We start from the raw sequence: 24,863 nt of genomic DNA, 5'->3' as shown, positions 1-24,863 counted from the left end.
TTATTCAAATCCTAAGGCTTAGCCATGAAGATGACAATTCCTGTTTCAAAGGCTGCACTGCTTTCTGTCTGATCTCTGGCCTCTGCCAAGCCAGGATTGTTTATGTCTCACTCTAAAGTTCCTTCTGTGTCAGGCATAGAAATAATATTTGTTCATGGCTAGTGTTCAGCATTATCTGTGGCTTTCAGTGGCATTGTTGGCTGCAACATTTCCTGTCTGTCATTTGGCAATTCACAGTGCGCAGAGATCAGTCAGACATAATGTAATTTGGTCTGCTTCTGATTATGGTGGTGTAGTCTTGAATTCTTACTATGGTACTCATTTCCCTTTTCAGTTCTCTGGAACCAGGCTGCCTAATCCTGCCTCTGGGGGCCTAGTCCTGAGCACGGTTTTTCTATATCTCACCCAATCTGTAGAGCTAGATAGCAAGAGTCTAGAGAGGCAGCATCTAATTTGTGGTTGTAGTTTACATCTGTATTGATGTATTATAGGAATAAAAGGAGACAATATATATGTTAAAAAAACAGCATACATGTACATTTGATCCCAGACACATGAAAGTGTTACTGGTGCACTTATTTCCAATATGGTCCTCGATGGAAAAAACAAAGAACGTATAGCAAATTTAAAATCACAGAAAAGCATAAATGAACAAAGACACTACATACAAAAGCAATATAGCATGTGTATGCATTGAACAAAAGCAATTTACAGCACATAAAGTATTTGCAGGCATAAGAGCACATGCATAGCACACGCAAAGGCATTTTTAAAAATAGACGGCAATTAAGTGATGCAGCAGTGGACACGATCAAGCTAGACTGTTTCATCTTACAAGCTTAAGTTCAACACTTCATTTTTAAAGATCCAGGTCTCTGGTACTGCATACTCAAATAGTTACTCACAGCTCCAGTTTATTTCTTTACAAAGCTCAAAGGAATTTGCATGCACTGAGCCACTTACAATTGTAGAAGTAACTTGATGAAAGCATTTTTAGATTTGTATTTTGTTGCAGAGGCAACTGGGGGTCAAAAAGATGTGGCAAAAGTAATATTTGAATTACAGCAGAATACATGACCTCAGGCACTTTTGTACTTGTATATGAAGGAGTGAAGGTGCTGGCTGCCATCTCCTACCCCTGGGGCCTCCCCCTGTGTTTTGACATGTTCCAGCCAGAGAACCTCTATTCTCAACAGCTTAACCTCTGCATTCTAAGGTGGAAAGAGTGACCGTGGAAGTGCACAGAAAAAGAGGTGCAGATCCTTGCTGTCTTCACTGTACACAATGCTTATGCAGTGGAGGATGACTACCAAAGCTGATGTGATTACCAGGTTCAATCATCGTCCCTTTAACAAAGGAAAAGTTTATGAAGGAGTTGATGGAAGGAACCACCTAGCTCCCTTGTGTGGTTAAAGAGATCCTCCATAAAACAGCGGTTAACTCAGAGTTCCTCTTGGTCTCATAAAAGCTGTATTACAGTTAGATTAACAGTGATGATTTTCCTGACAACCTCATAAATCATAGATCTTTAGTAGTTCTGCATATCACCCTCAGATTTTGCGCACTTGTGGTCAAGGTTATGATCCAGAACAAATATAGTTTTACCTGTTTTATATATTTAATATATATTTAATCTTTCAGTATTTAATTTAAACTAAAGGAGAAAAACTTTTCTCCAAGATAATAGAATTTGTGGCACTTTATTTCTACCTACATTATGAATATAAACTAATCGTATTATTGTAAACGGTACAAGGGTACCATGGGTAAATGGTAACTGCTTCATTAAAGCAATTTGCCAACTCTCTGTGATGCTCACATCTGGAGTTAATTACTGCCTTAAATAGAACACCCCCTAAAAGGCATTAGTTAACTCCAGATTTGGCATCTGCGTGAAGGGGTTAAAATTAATGGCCCAGTTCCCTTAAAGGGATATTTCACTAATAACACAAGTAATTTTGTCGAGCTTACCCCATTGTATTTGCATATCGTGAATACTCGTAACATCAGCTATGGAGGATAATAGATTGCTAAAAGAGCACGCACGTCAAATGGTCCCTGTTCTTTTTTTTTTTTTTGAGCAGATAAACTGTTTTTAGGTTTAGGTTAGCTATAAATAGAGAAGTTTCATATTGGCTACTGTGTAAAAATACAGCAAGCCATAGTTTGATTTTTTAAAGCATGCGCCCATGTGAACATGTTTCTGGGCTCACAGATGCATCGCTTAGTTAAAGAAACAAAATCTGTTCTGTTATTAGCCAATAAAACATTGAAAATATATCAGATATTCAAAAAAACGGAGAACATTTGCTGGTAGTACGCCCAGTGTGGCACACTCGGTAAGGAACTGGACTTGTACCCGAAAGGTCATAGGTTCAATTCCCGGGTAGGACACTGCTGTTGTACCCTTGAGCAAAGTACTTAGCCTGCATTGCGCATTCTTTTGTTTATGCTATGCTCTAGAATGTGCACATTTTGCATTGATGTTTGAAAGCAATCAATCAGACAATCAATCAATCTTTATTGTCCCATGTGAGGAAATTTGGGTTGCAGCCAGGGTTTAAAAGGTTTACCAGTAACTACATTAAAATTGACAAGGGCAACCATGAAACAATAACACAAAATAAACAAACAAGAAAATAAATAACAGCAATGTCATCAGAAATGGGGTAAAACATTAATGCAAGGTCCAAAGAGCAGTACCAGAATGGCCATGATGAGCATGAGCTGTTTCATATTGAGACTGTCGATTGCCTTAGAGAGAAAGAAGACTTTGGATTACTTAGTCCTCCTGACAGGCACCCTAAAATGGTGGCATGGGGGCAATAACTCAATCTTCAGGGGATGGTCAGGACAATCTAAAATTGCCTTGGCCTCCCTGCTGCTCAGATAACAGTATCCAAGATGAATTATATCAGATTCATGACATATTATCCATTTTGGCAGGTGGACGTTTATTGATTAATGCAGCTTCTGCAGTATAAATGGTCATTTTTGTCATGCACTTCATAATATATTTTGTAAGGCACTTTATCACCAGTATGGCACCGACAAAGAATGGTCCCGATCTATCTATTATCACCCCAGTAAACTCACGTCAGGTCACAAAAACCATGTTAGTGCATCGAAAGAATGGCAGGGTCAAATTACAAAAAAGCCAAGCCTTGTATTTGGGTTGACAAGTAACTGCATGTCTGGCTGTTTTGCTTCTGTGACCTTACCTTTAAGGGAGAGAGGAAAGTGAAAGCAAGCTTTCTCCAGTTCTCCTCCCTCAGTTGGCAAGATGTATGAAGCCTTGTCTGAATGTATCAATTTTTCAAGATTTATTTGATTCTTTGTGTGTGTGTGTGTGTATTTCTCTGAATGTCTTAATACATCAGTGATGTACAGCTTACCACGTTGGAGCTATGATTAGAGTTTGTAGTACTTCCAGTTTTGGAATACTTAGTCTAGAAATACATATTTAGTCAAAAATATCCCAGGAAGGTGTTTCTGTCTGGGATTCGGGGGTTGGACCCAGGCGCAGAGTAAAAAAAATACAGGAGACTCCAAAAGGGAAATTCAAACAAAGACTTTACTAAATAACAAACAGGGCCACGAGGGTCAAAACCATAAACAAAAAGATTCTCAACTGAAAAAAACAAAAAAAAAAACAGAACACAGGCAAGACAGAATACGGGCAGGGCAGAATACACACAAGCAGGAACACAGGCAGAAACACAAACAGAAACACAGGCAGAAACAGGCAGAAACACACAACGCACAAGCAGGACCGAAGCGGGCAGAACACATACATTCAGAATCGAACACAAGGAACCAGCACCCGAATCAAGCGGACAAAGACCTTAAATAGACAAGACACAGGTGAACTCAATACATAATCAAACGAGGGAAGGGATAACGAGACAGGTGGGGACAATGATTAAATAACGAGACATAATGTAAAACAATACAATTAACACGGGAAACCAATGAGGGAATGAACAGAAATACAAAAACTGAGAAGTGCTGCCAACTGGCAGCCCAAAAAGGAAAAAATAGAAACAAAATGACAGTTTCATCATCAAACACATACACGCTGGCTAGTAGAAGCCAATAAAGGTCATTATAGCAGGCCATTATTTCCTTCAATTAACCCCTGTATACGCTAAGGGACACCTAAAGGCTGCCTAGCCACCAGATGCCACCAAATTCCACGGGCAATGCTGCAGCTTTGGTGTCGTCTCTTAACCTGCACGTGCTGCAATACTGAAATGTAATCATGGTAGTATGAGTGGACTGAAATGAACTGAGAATAATATAAACAACTGTGAGCCAAGGATACTGTTGCCACTACTGTCAGAATAATTATGGGAGTCTGTACCTTACACTCAGAATTCTGTGCTTGCATGGTTGAACCTACAGTTGTGTCACCCACTGGTTCAACAATATAAACATTGGCGAAAAATTATATAAAATTACAAAACAATGTATAACACAGCACTGTGCACAAATATGGCATTAACAGTGTAAAGCATTATCAAATGTAGGAAATTTGGATTATACCAATGGGACATTATGATATTTATTAAAATTATAGTAATATTTATATGTACAATAATATGAACTTATAAAACGGATAGTTCCAGTCCTGGATGCCGCTTCACGTTCTGCCAAACAATGCCCTTTAGCCATGACTATATTCACAATACAGCATGGCCTCTCGTGCATTTCTGCTTAAGTATAACACTCAGTAAGGTTCTTTGTGTCTAAACTTCACTAACTCTGTTGACTCACCAGATGCCTCCTGGGTCAGATCTTTGTCAGGCAGAAGCTGCTCAGTATTTTATTTCTCAGAACAAGGTCTTATTTATGAACCAGTGAAAGCTTTAGTTTGGAGAGAGGGAGATGGGTTTGACTGCCCAGAAGAGAAACTGGAAGAGCACAATTTGTTCTATGTTTTTTGGAACACCATGAATATCTTTCTTAAAATTAAATTTTTGAAACTACCTAAAAAGGCCTTGAGCCATACTGCACATACATGATAAACACTCTTGATATGAATGAGCAATATACTGACTGAAAGATGTAATAGAATTTCACTAAGGAATTTCAGTATAAAATAATATCATGTGATATATATATATATATATATATATATATATATATATATATATATCAGCAGAAATGAAAAATATAATTTACTGAAGAATACAAATACACATGTTGTGTGCATAATGAAGTGAAATGAGGGGTGTAAGTAGGGGAGGGGCTATTAGTCTAACCACAATGTGTATTGCTGTTCATTTATAATAGCATTTAAGTGGCAAAAATACGGTTTTAAGCATTAATAATACATTTAGAAGTACATTTATTTTACATTATTAGTATTTTCTGAGCTTGCTCAACATGCACTGAGCAATGGCTTTTCATTCAAATTAAAGGCACACCATTTTTTTTTTACCTTAAAAATATTGAAAGTAATGATGCTAAGGCATATTTATGATGCAGTGGCAATCTCTTAGTGCACTTCTGCTGATTTTGTGCACCTTTACCTGTATTTGTTGTTCTAAATGTCTTCATTTCTGTGCACGGCGCTCTCTTCTGTGTGGGGAGTGGTGGGTGTGGCTACAAAGCCTGTGGTTTCCGTAGCAATATATAAATATAAATATAACTGGGCTCATTCAAGAGCAAGAGTTAACCTTGGAGTTGGTGTGGAGTTAATTTGCTTTCTGTTGGACCTGTAACTAACGCTACCTGCAGTGTGGAGCTAGTGACAATAAGGACTTTCCTGATGGTCTGAAATTTTCAAAATAAAAGTCCCAATGATAAAACTGCTATTGCATTCAACATAATGGAATTAATTAAGCCATAGCCGATGTTTAACATAATGGGATTAATTAAGATGAAATTGAACCTGCCGGTCACTCATTTCACGGTACTTATGTTACCTCTAGCTATCCAGTGAACTTGTTATGTGGGGTTTTTGGGTTGAGTGAGAGGGGTTGAAGATGGAGGAGGAGATTTATTTGGTTGGAAACACAGGACCACAGAAAACACAGGACCACAGAAAAGCTAAATAATTCAGCCTGGCACCCCTAGTGGCCAGGATGCTGCCATCATAAGATTACTAAACCAAGCGGCCAAAACCAGACTTCGTTTTTGAAGCTCATTTCCTGGTGTTGTAGTTCCTGGTTGCTCACTAGCGCCACTACGGATGGCTCCAGTATAGGTGTTTTCATATCCGGTTTCCATGTAAGTCTACGGTACAAATGCGATCAAAATACAAAGTCAATAATTTTTTCTCACAAGAACAAATAGTCATAATAGTGTATTTTATTCGTCTTATGACTGTCCATGGGTCGATTTCATGATTTATTGCGTCATTTGGGCACAGTGCCAATATTTGTTCTGGACCAATGAGGTACAGCTTGTGTTACTTCCAGATTACTGCGGAGGACTGAGCTACAGTAGGGGGTACAATCTGTGGTCACTGGGTGGGAGGTGGCGTCTCTTGGCCTTGACATTGCGGCTCCGACCACGGTCCACCTGTGCGAAGTCAGAAAATGCAGGCATCCCATTTTGTAGTGGTTTCATTATAGTGTGTGCTATTTACAGCTGCACTAGACGACCATAAAATAATCCTCCTCTGAAGTTTTGCGGTAGCCGAGTCATTTTTACTATTTCCTTTAGCCCACTTAACCAAATAATTAGTTGGCAGAAAGCGTAATCAGCTAACGCTTATTTGCTATATGTGGTAGTCCAGTAGCCTATGCTAAAACAGTTCGCAACTTCGGCTACCAAGCCATTTGACTAGCTAGCTAACCCTAACCGGCAAATATTCCATCTGTCAAACGTGTTTGACGGCTTGTCAGTCGTGTACATTCCGTAAATGTCTACCTGGGCTATGCTGCACGAATGTGACAAAGCTAGAAGCTAGCAAGAAAATAATAATAATTAGAAATTCAATGTACATTATTTTTGTCTTTATGCAACAGGTGGAAAACTTGCTCAAAGTGCGTTGTCATATTTACACACCTGTAAATCAGTTATTAAAATACTTGGCAGATTTGTTAATCACCGCTGACAAGTGTTAATTTTTATTCGGTAAAAAGTGACTTGCTGGGTGACGCTAGCTGACCGATCGTTCGCAAGTAAACACCACAAACGGCGATGGATTAGTAGCAGTTAATGGCTGACTGTGGCAAAAACCTACGACGATAACTTGCTTGGTTAACAGCAGGTCTACCAGACAGTTATATGAAAATTAGCCTAGTCAAATCACCAGTAGTCTACACATCTCTGATTGATCGACCATCAGTGCAGTCGATGTTCTTCCCCTGTAGTTCATATTGCTAATGCATGAGCTAACCACGGATAGCTTACCTAGCTCACTGGCAAGCTGATATGCTAGCTAAGCATATTCGTTTTGCCGAGAAACATAAATTGAAGATAACTGAACATAATTGTATTATTAATGTCATTCATATAACGTGATTACATGACACAGTAGGCCCTACAGTCACGGATGGAAATTAAACTCCGTAAACATTTGATCATATATTTTAAAACATAACGACAGACAGTCAGCTAGCCTCAAGTTCGTTCTGCAATCGTTCGTTCAGGTTGATGGGCTTTTCCGCACCGGACTGTCAATCACATTGTAAAAATCACAAGACCGCTTAACTCTATGGTTTTGGCTCCAAATCGCGAACATGGCCGCGCCCGCCATTGAGCTTCAAAACGTGTTTTACAGACCCACGGAGAGGCAATGGGTGACGTCACAGTAGCTTTGTCCATATTTTTTACAGTCTCTGTACTAAACTCAGACATTCAGTACTTCTGCAATCAAACTATAAGCGGAGACAACAAGCTCTGTATTCTAGCCTTATTTGTAGACAATGCAGGACAGCTATGTTAAGAACATAGTTTTGAAGTTCCACTATTGTCGCATAGGTCATTGTCATAAGCACCCCCTTCCTGCATCGAGGCACTTCTGATCAAAAAATGATGCCTGCTAAGGTGCATTCAAGGCAACACTGTATGTAATCTTCACCGGCAAGGATATCCCATAGGTCTTTGCAATTACCTCAGGCTTTTTACTTCCATTAAAATAATGGCAGCTGAAAACAGCAGCTGAGTGACAGAGAACTTGATTATTTGCTGTAGATATACTTTTAAAAATACATTTTAATTATTTAATACACTGAACTAACCAAATTTAATGTTTTTAAGCCTCAGTGAGCTTTCCATGAACGAACCAGTTAACCTACTTGTAATCATGCATTGTAATTACATTACTTTCTGTGATGTCATCCTGACTTCAAAGTGTCTGCCAAATTCATTGCCTTTTGAAGTTCTTTTTCTGTTAAAGTGGAGAGAATTGACTTCTCAGGATGCAGGCAGCAAAGTAACTGCCTTCTGTTTGAGATGCAGCCATAGTGAGCTTGTAGAAACTTTGTGTTAAGGTTCAATATGAGTGAGGTTTAGATTCCACAGGTTTAGATGGCTGCTGTGTTCAATCAGCTAAATACAATTATCAGTCAAATTAGGTTAATTGATTCATTGCGTAACTAGGGGGCCAATTTTTTTTAATAACATGGGTGAAATGGGTGTTTGATGACTTTGTCCTCAAATAAATGAAATAATTTTTAAATGTGTTTCGTATTTACCTAGTTTCCCTTTGTCAAACATTAAATTTTGTCTAAAGATCTGAAACCAGTGTGACAAATATGCAATAACAGAGGAAATCAGGAAGGGGCAAATCATTTTTCATGGCACCATAGCTGAATAATCAAGAACAATGCAAATTATATCTTAAAGCTGAACAGGGACATATCGCTCAGCATCACCAACTTTCATGAAATAATAAAATAAGTAAGTGCTTGCTGCTTTGTCTCTGTAGACATACACATAACGCTCAGTTTGGAAGGACTTACCGTACCGTTCCGACCTGTCTTTGAACTTCATTTCCTTGCCAGTGAATCAGAGGCCTTGCACTGTAAGGACGTCAGTTTCCTTACATGGTGCTGAACCACAAGACAGGAAATGTCACCTAAAAATTATTTATGCATGTGTATAGTCACACATGCGCTGTGTTCCCCCGAATGGTGGACACGTGGAATGTGTCTCAACCAATCATAACTGACCACAGGGAATGTATGAGGTCTGGTTTTTTTATAGGCACAATATCAGTCGAGGAAAAGTAAAGAAGCTTAAGAGGCAAGAGTAGTTACTTTTGTTATTTTAAGGAGGGGGATTCTGACAGGTCTACCGAGAAGTAATGAGATAAAAATCCATTTTTAAAGGCAGCTCAAGCCAGAAGCCTGCAACACAAAACATTAGTGGTGTTATTCATTTTTAATAAACTAACAGAAATACTACTACCACTGCTGCTGCTGCTGCTGCTACTACTACTGCTAATAATAATTATTATTATTATTGTTGTTGTTATTATTATTATTGTCTTTGGATGTGCTTTTAAACTGAAGTATCTTTTTTAAAATTCTCTTTGTGGGCACAAAGAGATATGCATGTTCTTAAATATGTAGGTCCGATTTCATTCTATGTGTAGAATGTTCCTGTGTGGGGACAGACTTAGATGGACCAATAAGTAAAACAAGTCAAACCTATGCCGATTTGGAATCAGGAGATGAATAATCAAAATATGTGTATTTTAAACATGTACAGTTAAGCTATGCCATTGTTTTGAATGATGGACTTGTACATTATATTTATTCTTTCTTTTTCATCTGAGCAACACCAAGACAACATTTTACTTTTGTGAATGGGATCACTGGCATTCTATGATCTCCCCTGGTTTTATTTTGTTAAATAAAACTTTTGTTTTAATGGTGCTTTTGTACTAATTTCTTAGTTATAGCGTAGAGCATTTAAGCTAATTAGCTACAGGTTTAATGGGAAATTAAAACTGGCCAATGATAAACATTTAGGCAATGTTATAATTCTGATGGACGAAAATTTAAACAAGTTCTGTCGAATTTCTCTCATTTACCAGATTCGTTCTACTCAATTTTGGAAAAAAAATGCCTAACTCTGCACTTCCTGCAAAAGAACCTGTTGTGAGAAAGATCTGATTAGTATATCGTTATCCGTGTCTTCTGTTGCAGTGGTAGATGCAAATTATGGAAACTGACAACATGCCCTGCAGCAATGCGTAGTTTGCATGAAACAAGTTCATTTGATTGGCTATTAACAAATGGAGCTACCCCAGACCCACTGATAATATTTTCAGTATGAAACCGCCCTGTCGGCAGGTGCGCCACGCACTTTATGCTGTGCGCTGCTCGTCTGGTGTCTTGAAAATACCAACAATCGTAAGCCACGCCCAGTGTGCCACGCCAAGTGCGCTATGCACAGCGCCACTGACTGCGCCCCTGCAACATGCAACATTGATTCCAGAAAATAGAGCCCTTAATATATGCTTCATTTTCAGCTGGGGTTTGTACACAAAAAGGAGACCCACAGCAAACAAATATACCACAATGAATCATAGTTGTTTGGTTAATACAGCTTGTTGAAAATATACATATGCCTATACACTGTGCCATTGCATTTTGTGTGAGAATATCAGAGACACATTTTGATCACAAGGGGCACTATTTCCTGATCACAAGGGGCACTTTATTATTCTCAGTATCCATTGATGTAGTTTTAAAGATCTGAAGAAAAGGCATTCAGTAACATGCAAATATATTAAATCGAATCACCTTAAACCATTTAACAGGCCTTTCAGAATAATTTAAATTGAATTTAAAGGTAGCCTTTGGAACCTCAGAGCCAGAAACCCCACATTTCATTGATTGATCCATTTTTTTCTAAAAAAAAAAAATACCATATAAAAATACCAAATAAATACCATATCCTTTTCAAAAGTGAATTGCAAAAGAGCAAGCAACCTTAAAACAGGAACAAGATGATATTTTTTTAATGTCCCTTCTCTACATTTTGAGTTCATATTTTTTCAAGTGGAGGTTACCTTTAATAGAGTACCAAATGAAATGTTCATGCAGTTTCAACATTCATTTTTAGCTGAATTTGTCATCAGAAACTTGTATGTGCCCTAGTAGGGCACATACAAGAAGCCAGACTTTATTTGCTCTCTATATTCACAACCTAGTTTCAGATGCTGCACTGTAACACACAGGATAAAGAAAAGACAGACAACTGATATCTGTATGGTCTGTAAGTTTTAATTGTATTGTGCATGTAATGACTGCATTTAAGACTAAAAACAGTGCTGTTAAAATCCACAAGATTAGGGGTTTCCTTTAGCTTTCTGAGATTAAAGAATGTTTCCAATGTTTCACTCCTGTATCCAAGCATACATCACCTGTGATTTATTTTACAACAGAAATGTCAGAGCTGATGGTTATATTTCCGAATACTAATTACATGACAGTAACTCACAGGAATATATTGACTCATGGTTCATGGCCGAATGTGGGATTTCATTTGATAAATTCAGATAGTTTCAGATCATTTCAGATAGTGTAACAGCCCATAATAATGTTCAGACACAATACATTTTCTCAGTCTATAACATAACAACTATAACAACTTTTGATTGTAATCAAAAGGTGGTCAAGTAGCAATACTGGTCCCTTATATTGACGTGGATTTTAATCTTTCACAATGATATACTGTACGCATAAGTTTTTGGCCATGGGTTGACAGGGGCTTCTACAAAATAAAACAACAATAATAATACATCCAAATAACTTCCTTTACCCATTAACAGTCTTCTTAAACAGTACTGGGACTTAATCATAATTATTAATAAAAATACCAGATTTTCTGATCACATTTGTAAACATACATCATTTGGGGTGTAATTTAATTGGCTAAAGTTAACTGATTCTGGGGTCTTCCTTATCGTACTCTCAGACAGAGTACCTCACACGCCTCTTGAGTTTCAAACCTATTGTCGTTCCCACCACACCCGCCATACCAGAAGTGGGAGCACTCATTCTGCTTCACGTCGAAGTACCATTTGAGGGTGTAGTTTTCACAGCTGCCTTCATCCTGCTGTAGAGAACACACAGCTGTGGAGACCAAACAAGAGCCAAGGTGACCATCTGGAACACATACTGTACCAATCCATTCATTTGAGACAAAAATCAGCTTGGAGTCTTTCATACCCTTGACTTCTGGCTTACATTTGGCTGCATATGTAAGAGACTCAATATATCATATATATGTAGGCCTACTGTATGTGGCATATATAAAATGTATATAAAATGTATGTAAATATTACTACTACTACGACTACTGCTACTGCTAATAATAACAATAGTAATCATCACCATCATCATAGTGTAAATATGAATACAAATTGAATGTGAATGTGAATCTGACTGGAAATATGCATACAAAATATTAAAATGCAAATGACTACATCTCATCTTTACTACTACTACTTAATTGTCCCACATCTTCAGTGCCCTGGAGTACAGCTGGAACTGCAAAATCAATTAACCACAATAACACAGCAGATATAATTACATTAATTACCTACTACTTAATCATAACTAAAAATCAGAAAAGATGGAAACCCAGAGTTAGAATTTTGTACCTAATGAATGCAAAATAAATTGGTCAACTGTCTTATGATTCAATCAGTTTTTATTTGTTTATTTTTTTAACTTTAAGAAATACACTGTATGTTTATGTTAATACCTTGTCATATGCACTGAGCTGCCTTCCATCTCACTGAGACATGTTGATTCAACAAATGTAGACAAAAATGAACGCAGTATGTAGCCTTTTCACTGTTATTTGAAATATTAATGCAGCTCCTTAAAAAATTTACCAAAGGAACTGTTGAAGGCATATACTGTAAACAGTTTTCATAATGGGCAATACAAAATTATTACAATAGCTTCAATGTAATTATTATTGTTATTTGTGATTAAATCATGTTTAAAATGAATATTTAATATGAAATAAAATATTGGCTGACATAACAATATGGAAATATCAGAAAGGAGCAAGCAAACCATTCATGGATAAATATCAACAGTATTTTTAAACTTATTACTGCCTGTTCTTCCTTAATTTAGATTTATATTTTATATTTTACGAAACAGAGTAACAAGATCTAGCCAAATAAGTCATGAAAAATTTCCACTGGTACAGACACAGTATTTTTTTTTCCACCAAGGCGTTAACTGGGCGAGATGGCATACCTGCCATCCCAATATTCTCTATTAGGTATGGGAAATCTATATGGGAAAACCATGAATGCTTGCAGTCTGTGGTCACTGAGGTACACTGTGAGGGTACGTGACAGTACAAGAGGGTACCAAAGCGTGTGGAGAACTCACCCTCATCTCCGCTCCCTGGGCTTGGCTGGCTTTCGGATTCCTCCACAACGGTGGGAGTGAAGTCCACTTGTGGTTCTTCTGTCCAATCGATGTACTCCACCTTGCCTTCCTCTAGGACAGGAATACTGGGCACTCGGATCCTGCCGATGAACAGAGAGGGTGATGAGACCTATTATTACTTATTAATGCCATTATATTGAGGGTAAACATCCCTATTAAGCCCACCAAATCCGCTTTTCAGACATTTTTCATGTATACTGCCCCAATTTAAATGAGAACATTAGTTATAATGAAAGTCTAATCTCTCATTTTAAGTGTCAATAATTCATTTATACCAATTTCTAATGTTTTTATTGTTTAATTTGTCAAAATATGTCAAAAGTCTGGAATGGGCTTAATGGGTACCTAACGTACCCTTTAAGCCCATGGGTGTTCCAAATAAGCCCACTTCATGATTTGTTGATAAATAAATATATATTTAAAAAATCCTAACAATACAAAGTTGTTCTATTCAAAATCTGTAATCTCTTAGCTCTCAATAGCTATTTTCATTTTGTCTCCACTCCTATCCTATGGCCTGTAAATGGCATTTGAAATAGGCATGACCAGCCTTTTTGCTGTGTTGTCAACACAGAAAAAGTTAAACTTACAACATGTCTTCTTTGGAATGTAGCCAAAAAAATATTTACGAACAAAATCAAAACTATAGTGGAAATTACTCTTCAATACTTCATCTGTTATGTTCTGAGTAAGGACCCACAGGCAGACCAGGGAAATCCAAAAAACGTTGTCTTTAATCAGTCCGAGGTTCGAAGCCAGGTAATCAGAGAGAGGACGGTGCCGAATCGAGTTTCCAAAAGAATAGTGAAAAGACAGGCAAAAAATCAAAAACCAGGAGATCAGAATGGCGAAGGTACAAAGGGACAGGCAAAAGAGAAGTCAAGGCAAAGCGAAGGTCGAACCAGAAGCAAACAAAACCAAAAAGGGGCAGGCAAACTCGAAGTCGGGCAAAGGGGTGTCGCAGGAATCTCGATAGACAAAGGCTTACAAATAATCGGCACAATTAATACGATCAACATTCTGACTCTGAGCTGGTGGAAAAGACTGACATTTATACACTGGGGAAGGTAACAATCAAGGAGGGGTTAAGTGAGTGAGGGAGGAGTAACAAACAACATCCAGGTGAAGAACATTAGGAAAACTAATTCAATGACAGGGGACTGACAAAACGCGGACTGGAATCACAGACAACAATGATAATAGACGGCCTGGGTGAAGCAGGTAAAACACGTGCAGAGAGAGAGAGGTGCAGTCAGAGCAAGAGACAGGTGCAGGCAATTGCAGAACTCAGCGTTAGAGCAGGCTAGAAAGAAAAGGGGCGGAGCTACAGCGCAGCATGGAAAAGGGGAGACTGGTTAATGTATTAGTATAGTGATCTAAACTATCAAAAACCCAAAACTAGTGTGTGTTAGTCCATTAGTAATATTCACATGTTAGTATATTAGTGAGGTTAGTACTTTACAATCTATAAGTTAGTAGGGATTAGTAGAAATTAGTAAAACTAGAAATAGGCAGGAAGTAAGTAAAGTGAGACTGGAAAGAAGGGGGGAAACCACGAAAACCCGGAACCACCGGAATAGTGAAATCACACAAGTACAGGGGAGTGAAGCAGCTCAGGGAACACAGACACAGAGACAGTACTGGGGAGACAAGTGACCGGAAATACAGACTACAACATCATCTTTCAATATGTGTTGTCATTTTGTCTGTATCTCTATCCTATGGTGTGCTGTTGGCATTTGAAATTGGCCAAAATTTCTGGTTCAGTCAGCTGGTTGAAAGTGCAGGTGTTTTTATGAAGATTTCTGAAGACCGACTGACTGAATGAAAAACAATTTCAAGTTCAATACTAATGTTCTAAGGATAGCAAATGAGTCAATTTCAGGATTTACAATTAAACAATAAATTTTTAAATGTTAAACAGATTTAGGATAGTAGTTTGAAAACATTGTAAAAACACATTTTAAAACCATTCAGTTCATTGTGGAGTAACATTAAAACATACAGTTCATTATGAGGAGACATCAGTCATAACATATTGAAGCTCATGTATCATTAGCCTATAACTTAAAATAAACAAGAAAGATGTCAACATTTCTGCAATTTCTACTTTCTCCTAGACTAAACGTAGGCCTATGCTCTTTGAGGTGATTGTATCGTTTTAGTAAGGTTATCATTTGCTCCATGCTCCATCTTAGTAGTGTAACATAACAGGTTATAGGGTGGTCTAAGCTTTATTTTATTTGTTTGCTTCAATCTTTAGCCCACGTTGTGGTTGTCTTTGTCTTACGCTAGCAAGTCGTTCATGGATTTCATCTTATTTTTGTAGATTTTCAATGACCTCATGATTGCGCAAATAGAATGGTCCAGGTCCCTACAGCCCTGCTTTGCAGAGGATGAACTTGCGCTTCTATCATGCATGGGCATGAACTGTAGTTCTTTTGTGTTTTAGTCATCTTAAACTAAAACTCATCTGAAAAGTAAAGATTAAAAAATTATTGCTAATGTTAAGAACACAGGCCTATCCAGAATGAATTGACGTATGCAATATCACTGATATTTAAATATGGGTATTAATTATCTGAATTATGGAGCTGATTCATCAGGTGAGGTCAAAATTAGGGAGGAAAATGGTTCAGAGGTCAAAAGGGAGAAAATCCCCATTGAAACACAGTAAAGTGGGCTTAATGGGAACAGGTGGGCTTAAAGGGAACATCAGTGAATTTATGGTTAAAGACAGAATATTTTATTCTACTCACATGACATTAAAAAAACAACTGTATGAAATACATCTATATATGGTGCACTAACATAATATGAAAAGTATAAATTGATCATGTAGAGAAGTAATTAGCTATACTCATTTACATCCACCTCAGACAGTGTGATTTTTTTGCTAGAGTCCCCTTTAAGCCCACCAGGTAAAAATGTTAATTAAAAAATAAATAAAGATAAACATACACATTTATTGTCTATTTAACAGTATAATAATATAAACTGCATACAAAAATATAAACTATACATGCTTATCATGCTTTATGTCATTGCAATGAACCATACTATGTAGCTACTGTATTGATGCAGCATGTGGTCTGTTTGCTAGTGTGCTAAAACTCATATTTTGATTTCAAAAGACACAATATTTCTAATTCAGGTAATATTCTAACATATGTCTCATTCAAAACACTAATCACTTAAATTTTGATAACAAGTGAGTACTTTCCAAAAACAGGAGTAGAAATATACAAAAAATGTTATTTTCTGAGGGTACCAAAATCAAAAGTTTTTTTGCAACTTCTTCTGGGATCAGCAGGCACATGCCATACATATGCTTCGATAACTCAATATCGACAAATGTGATTGACTTACAATAAAAAGTGTCATTTATGTAACAAGCAGCTTCATTCGAAAAAACATCACACAGCAAAAAATTATGATGTCGTTTTTTTTTATTTGACTCAGAAGTTGCAAGTGGGCTTATATGGTACGTGGGCTTAATAGGGACGTTTACCCGATTTGTAGAGCCACATATTTGTGAAGCAGTCCTCAAAGGTACAACAACAGTGTCTAAACAGAATTTAGACAAATTATTTTCTGATACAAGTTAAATTTGCTAACCTTTAGAAAACATGCTGCATCCCATGACTGCTAATAACCAAGCCCATCCTTGCACACATTGGCATAAAAGGATTGCTGGTCCTTGTACTTTTTACCCAATGGGTTACTGAATGTATGAGTTGTAGCATATACTGCATGTACAATAAATAATTCTGAATAAGGTCATGTGCCATGTAAATAGCAAGTTACAACAGAACAATTTATTTGTTATATAAAATGTACTGTAATAGAAAGTATGGTGCAGGTGACTGATATTGTGAGGGTACAAGAACCCTAGTGTTGCACAAACCCAATCATGGTCTGAGACATTACCTGTCAATGGCCTGGCCTTCCAGTGCTTCTCCCTGGCCAGTCAGCAGCGGTACATTCTCACATTGCTTTTTAAGGGTGGCTGAGGGATATGTATTTATTCCTCCTGTTTGTGCAAGAGTGAAATGCAATCATTTTGGCAGAAAAACACTGACACACACATACAGAACCCGTAAACTAACCCAGGTGTAGAGAAACGTGCAGTGGAATGAATATTACTGCAAAAGGCAAAGGAGAATTCAATTGGAATTGGAACACTTTCTCAGCCTAAAATATATATTTGCCCATGAGAAGAGAACTGGCCCTCAAAGGTATGTTTGGGTGTATAAATCTTGATATTTTGGGAACTGAAACAAAAGTAGTCACTGAATGGATTTATATGTATATCTTCCTGATTCTTCATATTCTAAATAAATAAACAGTACATTATAATATCTGATTACCAGCATAGTTTAAATCTCATCTCCAGTTAATTCATTGTTCTTGATTGGCTTTTCTTTTCCCATCACTTTTGATGTAATACTTGTGTTAATTTGTATTGTTTCATTGGAATGCCCTCTGTAAAATACCCTGTAAAACACTCCATTGCTGGGTAGTACATCCATGAATGTGGCTGGCAGCTCAGTAAGGTTGTCCATTATTGGCCATAGTGTTGCCAATATCAATAGCTGGCAGAATGAGACAACTCTACTCTATGTTTGGGCAGTCCAAATTGGAAGGAAAGAAAAAAACTGGGTATACTTATTAGTTAAATAAAAAATAATACATCAACATTATGAATGCTGATTCTTATTTAAATATTTAATACTTACTTCTCAACATGTGCAGAAAGCTTCTGAGGAATCTTTGAGCATACTCTTGTTCACCGTGCTTCATGTGACCCAGGTGGACTATGTGCTGCTCCAGCGGGAAGCTTGCTAGCTCCTCAAATTGTGCGTAGTTCAATTCATCACCAACAGTGAGGATGAAAACCACCACACCCCGACACTTAGCTTGCTGGGCTATGGTGTGCAGCTTAGCTGTGTCCCAGTGGCTGGTCTCCCCTCCAATGATGGCTAAGACCATCATGGTTTTGCGAGGTTTGGCAGCCTTCAGCATGATGTTCTGTATGGTCCACTCTATGGCATGGCCTAGCCCTGAAGCACCCCCGATCTGTTGCATAGCCTGGAAGATATGTGTCTTCATTTTGTTGCGGTCCTTGTAGCCCAAGAGGTCAAACTCCACCTTTACTGGCACCTGGCCTTCCCTGGGGGGGTAGCTGGATGTGCTGTGCTGCACCAGCGCTACCCTGGCTTTGTTGTTGGGCCCACCAGGCTGAGTGCTAACCACAATCTGGTCCAGCACAGTGCCCAGCAGCTGCTTTATGTCCCCATACTGGTCCGCCTGCATGTTGCGAGAGCTGTCCACCACCAATGCCAGGTCTATGTCCAACTCCTGAGGCACCGGTACCAAGTTGATGCCCATGCAGGCCTCAGCAGGGCTGCAAGGGTCTGAGAGACAAGGAATGTGGTCAGTGAATGGTGTGTTGTCCATCTGTTTTCAAATGTTAAATTTTAACCCTAAACATTTAAAATGAAAACACTAAAGATGCTTTAAGATAGCTTTCACCTGTAGTCAAAAAATAATATCATTGGATATACCGTAATCATGTAATACAGTGTCTGACAAATCATTGAAGGCTTTTTTATTGAAAAGCCATTAAGATTAAAGTTTTGATTTAATACAAGGGACATTTACACATCCCTTGTATCCACTGTGCTGTATGTCCTCTTCTTGCAGGAATTAAGAACCTCCAGCAGGCTTACCGTAGCAGATGACACACTGCTGCACCTGCTGCAGGTCAGAACTCAGATCCTGTGGTCTCCTCATGACAGTGAGCAAGAAGCTCCTGGTTTCATCAGCCTGAGCAAAAAGTAAAAGCAAAATGGCATCACATTGTAAACCTAGGGAAGCAGTAAGGCATGCTTCAGGTTTGAATTCTATGTGTAACTAACTATTCTATAGTTACAATTCTGTGTTTAATTAGTTACCTGGTTCCAAGTTTAAATGTAAATATCCAGATGTATATATTAATATGCAAACAATTTGCTATGGGGCAAGGTGAACCAAAAATAAATAAAAAAATACATTTTATGTATTATAAAAACATTTTGGAACATTCTGGCTTTGTAACCCAAAAATATGGCTTCCAACATATTCCTTAAATTTTTTTTTTTTTTTTTTTTTTTTTGGCAACTTTGCAAGGCTTGGAACTCCACCTTTGATTAAAATAACTCAGCAGTTATAAATAATATTAATCAAGAGTAGTCATACCAAATTATGAAATATACATTTTGGCATCCTTCTAGAGCAATTTCATATTTACCACACTATAAAATAACCCCTTAAACATTCAGCTTTGATGAAATTCTTAAATTTGTATTTTTTATTTCATTTTTTAATCCAAAGTAAGTTTGACCTTATTACTCATAAATCATAAGCATAACTATGTATATTCTTTCTTGAAAAGTTATTGTTTAACATGCCTATGATGCATACCCCTTTTCCAGTGAAATATAAATGTCCAGTATGGTATTCCCTTGTAATTAACAAAAACTTTTGACTCTTTTCATTTTGGCAAACAGCTTTCCGTTTTTACGAGCTAGCAAAATTTCAGCTTTTGGTGGATGTGGCTCAGTTCCATGTGTAAGACATGCCCCATTTCCAACATCACCCATTTGGCCCAAACAGTTCTGAACCAGACGCACATGCTCTATTATACCTCAAAAGCACGGCGGACATTGAGAGGGTTTCTGAAAGCGAGGACTGCGGGGGTGATGTCGAGGGCCTTGAACTCCAGCACTGCTGTGGTGATTGCAGCCATGTCCTGAGACAGCCCGTTGGTGATGAAGACCGCTACCTTCCTCATCAGCACCCCTTGGCGGACCCGCTTGAACACGTTCCGGGCCACGGACCTCATGGCTGCCCCAATGTTTCTGCTGTTAGAGGTCCTCACCAGGGGTATGTTTTTCACTGCCTCCATTAGGTGGCGCTTGCGGTGGTAGTCAGAGAAGCGGATAAGGTACTTGGTGTTGGAGCTGTAGGACAGGACGGCTACACGGGCCCCTGTGGGGCAGTTACTCTCAGCAATCGACATGTCCTCTAGCAGGGTGAGGACCACTCTGCGCATTCTTTCAAAGATCGGGGGAGACACATCTTGTGACATGTCCAGGGCAATCACCAGCTCTGTCGGGTAAGCCGGACATTCTGTCCGACCTGTATTCATGTTGTGAGAGAAAGAAAAACAATTAAAAGCCTTTATGCATGAGCGACTGTGCATGCTGTTAGAAATTGCAAAAAAACATTACCAGCATGATGACATGCAATTTCAGAGTTATCAATTTCATATCACATGAGACAAAATAGCCTTTCATTGTATAAACATTGTTTCTACTTTTGAAAAAGATGATTATGTACTTGTTTGTTACATTGGACAGGTTGTTGTACGCAGTGCAGCAGAGTAAGATTTAGTAGAATACAGAGTAGTAGAACAGAGTTTAGTAGAATGGAGTAGACTTGCTAATATGCGAGAGACACTCTGCTGAATGTGACAAATGAGCATTTTGTATAATGTAGGCTTTGTGACCAAAGAAAACTGTTTTAATACCTAAATATATTGCAGTCATTTTTGTATATTATGCTTATTAACCACACAACATTTAAATAACTAATTTCCATGTAAACAGAAGAAGCTAAAAAACTATCCCTATCTGAACAGGCATGAGAAACTTTCATAATCAAATGACATTATACACAAATGAGTGCATTTGTGGTAATGGTCAGACAGAAGTATTGATTAATGGCAGGACTCACCAAGGCAGCAAACTGTACGAATAGAAAAATAGCACAATATTAATCACACAAGAGTAACAGAGTAACTGTGCAGCATGCACGGATATGTCATAGTCTTTATAAAATCAGTTTAAATGTCAATCATAATAACATACATAATATGCTGAATGCTGTCAGACACTGCCACCATTGTTTGAAAGAACACGAGAACACTGATGCCAGTAGATACTTGAATAAAGAACAATAATGGGCCATATTTACTTATGATTTTTGGGACCTTTATAAATGCTAACACAAATATCGTTTTTCAACAATCACTAAGATGCTGTGCCGGAGGTAAACAAGAGAAATGTGGCATCCCTAAAATATGCAGGTTTGGGTTAATGCCTATGTATTTTAGGGTGTTCTGATGTTAGACCACAAAAATATGGGAGGAGAGAATGAAAATTTATGCATATGACTAGAAACCGCTAATCATGGTTGATATCCATTGTGGCAAAGGTAATTGCTTCTGTTTTTTAACATCTGGCAAAAGCAGGTGCTAACTTCTTTCCAGCATGATCAGAGTGTCCATAAATGTGACAGTTTTCAGATTTTGATCATTTATTCAGAAAATACTGTATTTAGCCTAGAACTATGGAATTTTACTTAAAACAGCTTTTACATGTCAGTAGTCTTTATCCATTTCAATTACATTCATAACTTAATCAAGCCGGATACAATTAAAACCAAGCTATACGCAGTCCGATGTTAGATTCATACCACCAAATCGATATGATTGTATCAAAGGTGCAGAATAATTGTAACAGTAAATGAAAACACCCTATAATGTGTGTACACAGGTTTTTTCTGTACATACTAATGTTAATCAAGGAAACACATTTCCAAAGGTAACATGGGATCAGCCACATCCTCAGGTTATGAAGCCTAGGGTTTTATTCATGAAAAACATTGATGCATAACCAAATTTAACACAACGTGGTTTGTGGTAACGTCCAAATAGATGAGGAAAGCAGCTTCTGTTTGTTTCTTAACACCCAGGTAAGCTTTTACGACCATACAGACAAACCTGGTGTGCACTCATTATTAGAACAATATTGCTTTCCTGCCATGGGCAAGACACATTTTAAATACCAGCAGTGCATTTAAATGAACTCACTGCAGCTGTTACAGCTAGCTAGATTTAGCAAGCTAGCTAAATTTAAAACATGTGGGGACGCATAATTTTGCGACCCTGACGGTAATTTGTGGCATGCTTATTAAATATGGCCCAATAATGGAATGTATACAATACATGTAAAGGCAAACTTACCACAGTTGTCCCTGATATAATTTACCAGCTGACAGGCCTGGAAGAATAAAATAACACAGACATGGAAATGCACTATATAGTTACACAAAATTTTCTGCAGAAAACATTGAACTCTATGTACAATACGTACAGACTTTGATCTGGTTCCAGCTGGTCCTCTGGGCCCCTGATTTAAAAAAGAATAAAAGGCTGCAGTCATTAAACAAATTTAATTTTGAAAATATTTTAAAATATTTGTAGGTTTATAAAATAAGGGTAGGTTTCCAGGCAAACATAAGCAGAACTGGCGTAAAAAATATATTAAAAAATCAGGAGCTGACCGGGTGTCCTGGAGGCCCTGAAGCTCCAAGTTCTCCTGGTTCACCTGGCCTGCCTGAGTTCCCCTGAAACAGTCAGCCAGTTAACAAATCAATACACCAAGCAAGCACATTTAATGTGGCAAAGAGCTTTATATCTGACCATGCAGTTAACCCAAACTGGATTAGTACTGTTTACACATAATCACAATAATCTACTGTTCTATGTCATGTTAATTCATCTAGGGTACAGAAATTTCATCATTAGATGCAGTAGAAAATGAGAACAAATAGAATGAAAAATGGCTTTCAATATTTTTACGAATTCATAAATTACCTAAAAAATTAATTACATCAAAATAATGACATGTCCATGTTACATGACCTCCTTTCATCTGCTTGACAATAATAAATGCTGATATAAAAAAAGACAGATCTGAAGTCATAGGCACAAAGGTTCTGCATCCGGCAATCACTACTATGAACATGCTGTTATTGTCTGAAATAGAAACATATGAAAAACATAATTTTACATATGACCAGATTTCAAGTTACAGTATGTTCTCATATCTCATACCAAAGAACACTGTATTCTTTTTAAAATTATCATTGAAAACGTGCTCTTACAGCTTGGGCCAGGTAATGAACTGCCCCTTGTGTGCTGCTAACACTAACAATACTGTAAAAGGTGTTTCTTTAGAGTTAGTGTAAAAGTGAGTGTGTTTCACAGCAGTCTTAGTAAATTTTACAGCACAGAGGAGTTACTGCCTCAATATACTTCAATGTGCGCCATGTGCGACGGTTGCAGACCTCCTCAAGAAATTAAAAGTGCGTAGTTAGTAACCAGTGCCCGCATACGCCGTAAAGAAGATGATTGGTTGACTGCTGACATGAAGTCACTGGCATACGGCTCTGTCTAGGTTATAACAGTTGATTCACAAAACCGATAGGCAACGTTAAATATGCGACTAAATGCGCTTTTGTCAGGTGAATGTCTTCGTTGCAACAAGTTACATCTAGCTGAGCATTTTTGTGGTCACTGGTATAGTATATTGTAGGTTTGGAAATATTAATGAAGGTGTTGTCTTTTGAACTATAACGGTCAGTAACAAAATCTAATTACGTGGCCTGCGCAACCTGTGCAATATGCCGCACAAATGATTTGGCCCTTCTCGAGTGCCGCACACAACGGAAACTATGCAGACTATGCAAAATTATAACACAGCATTTAGATGGTCCGGCGTGTATGTAGAGCTGCGCAACTAAAATAGGCGTCAAACACATATTCCAATCCATTGCTCAGTTTAGCAGAGAATGAACATTTCAGAGCGCCTCAGAGACAGATAGAATAATAACACATAAATACACATTTCAAATAATAAATACAACATTGAGAAAAAACCGAAACAAAAGACGAAATATCAACTCGCGACCTGCGTGCTGTGCGCAGAGTAGCCTACCATGTTATTTATTTAGACATTGGCAGATAAGCAAATTTTCGGTTACGCTGGCCTATAAAACGCTATTCCAAGAGCAAATTTAGACATGTCATACATCGTTAGAAAGCTTATACTCTCACCTACTGATTAAATGAATTGTCAATCAAGCCAAATTGTATTAAAAAGGGCGACGACGCCGCAAGCAACAGGTGTGGTATTACGCACAGCTATTTTTGAAGGTAGCCTACCCAGGTATCACAAATGCGCGTATATTTCACAAACGGATTCTCCAAGACAATATGACCACTCAGTCTCAAAAGGGACATCTCTACGTGTAAAACCAGTGGTAAGATTGTATATTTATTCAATGTTTAGTCCTAGATATTGACTGTAGAATGACGTTGTATAATTTTTAAAAACTTTGTCTCGTTTATTTCGTTATTCAGTGAGCAGCGTTTTCACTGCTGTATTGGCATATTTTAGGGCTAATGTCCGGTTTATCTTGTTGCTACGGAATACATTTTCTCTCAGCATAAAACACTATCAATAAAATGGTTTAGCTGTTTCTCAGCATAATGACAGATTCAAAGACTAAACGAACTCACCCGATATTGTCTACAAATGGATCCATGCCAAAGGAAAGTAATGATTCATCTTCTCAAAAAGCTTTTAC

At 37.8% G+C, this 24,863-nt stretch overlaps 1 protein-coding gene across 1 annotated transcript in view; it reads right to left on the bottom strand.

Moving 5' to 3' along the window:
* Positions 1–11,176: 11,176 nt before the first annotated feature.
* LOC135259648 (collagen alpha-6(VI) chain-like) overlaps positions 11,177–24,863 on the bottom strand; it is a 54,304-nt gene continuing 40,617 nt past the window's right edge. Inside the window, exons 31-40 of the mRNA XM_064344242.1 lie at positions 22,776–22,838; positions 22,586–22,621; positions 22,456–22,492; positions 21,165–21,176; positions 20,074–20,567; positions 19,118–19,214; positions 18,125–18,802; positions 17,316–17,418; positions 13,326–13,465; positions 11,177–12,044 (exon numbers count right to left, since the gene is read on the bottom strand). Of these exons, the coding sequence (XP_064200312.1) occupies positions 11,872–12,044; positions 13,326–13,465; positions 17,316–17,418; positions 18,125–18,802; positions 19,118–19,214; positions 20,074–20,567; positions 21,165–21,176; positions 22,456–22,492; positions 22,586–22,621; positions 22,776–22,838 (1,833 nt within the window). The 3' untranslated portion in view covers positions 11,177–11,871. The remainder of the gene's footprint in view (positions 12,045–13,325; positions 13,466–17,315; positions 17,419–18,124; positions 18,803–19,117; positions 19,215–20,073; positions 20,568–21,164; positions 21,177–22,455; positions 22,493–22,585; positions 22,622–22,775; positions 22,839–24,863) is intronic.

This window comes from Anguilla rostrata, chromosome 1 (genome assembly GCF_018555375.3).
Source record: "Anguilla rostrata isolate EN2019 chromosome 1, ASM1855537v3, whole genome shotgun sequence".
NCBI classification, from domain to species: domain Eukaryota; kingdom Metazoa; phylum Chordata; class Actinopteri; order Anguilliformes; family Anguillidae; genus Anguilla; species Anguilla rostrata.
This window is presented reverse-complemented; position numbering and strand designations above follow the sequence as displayed.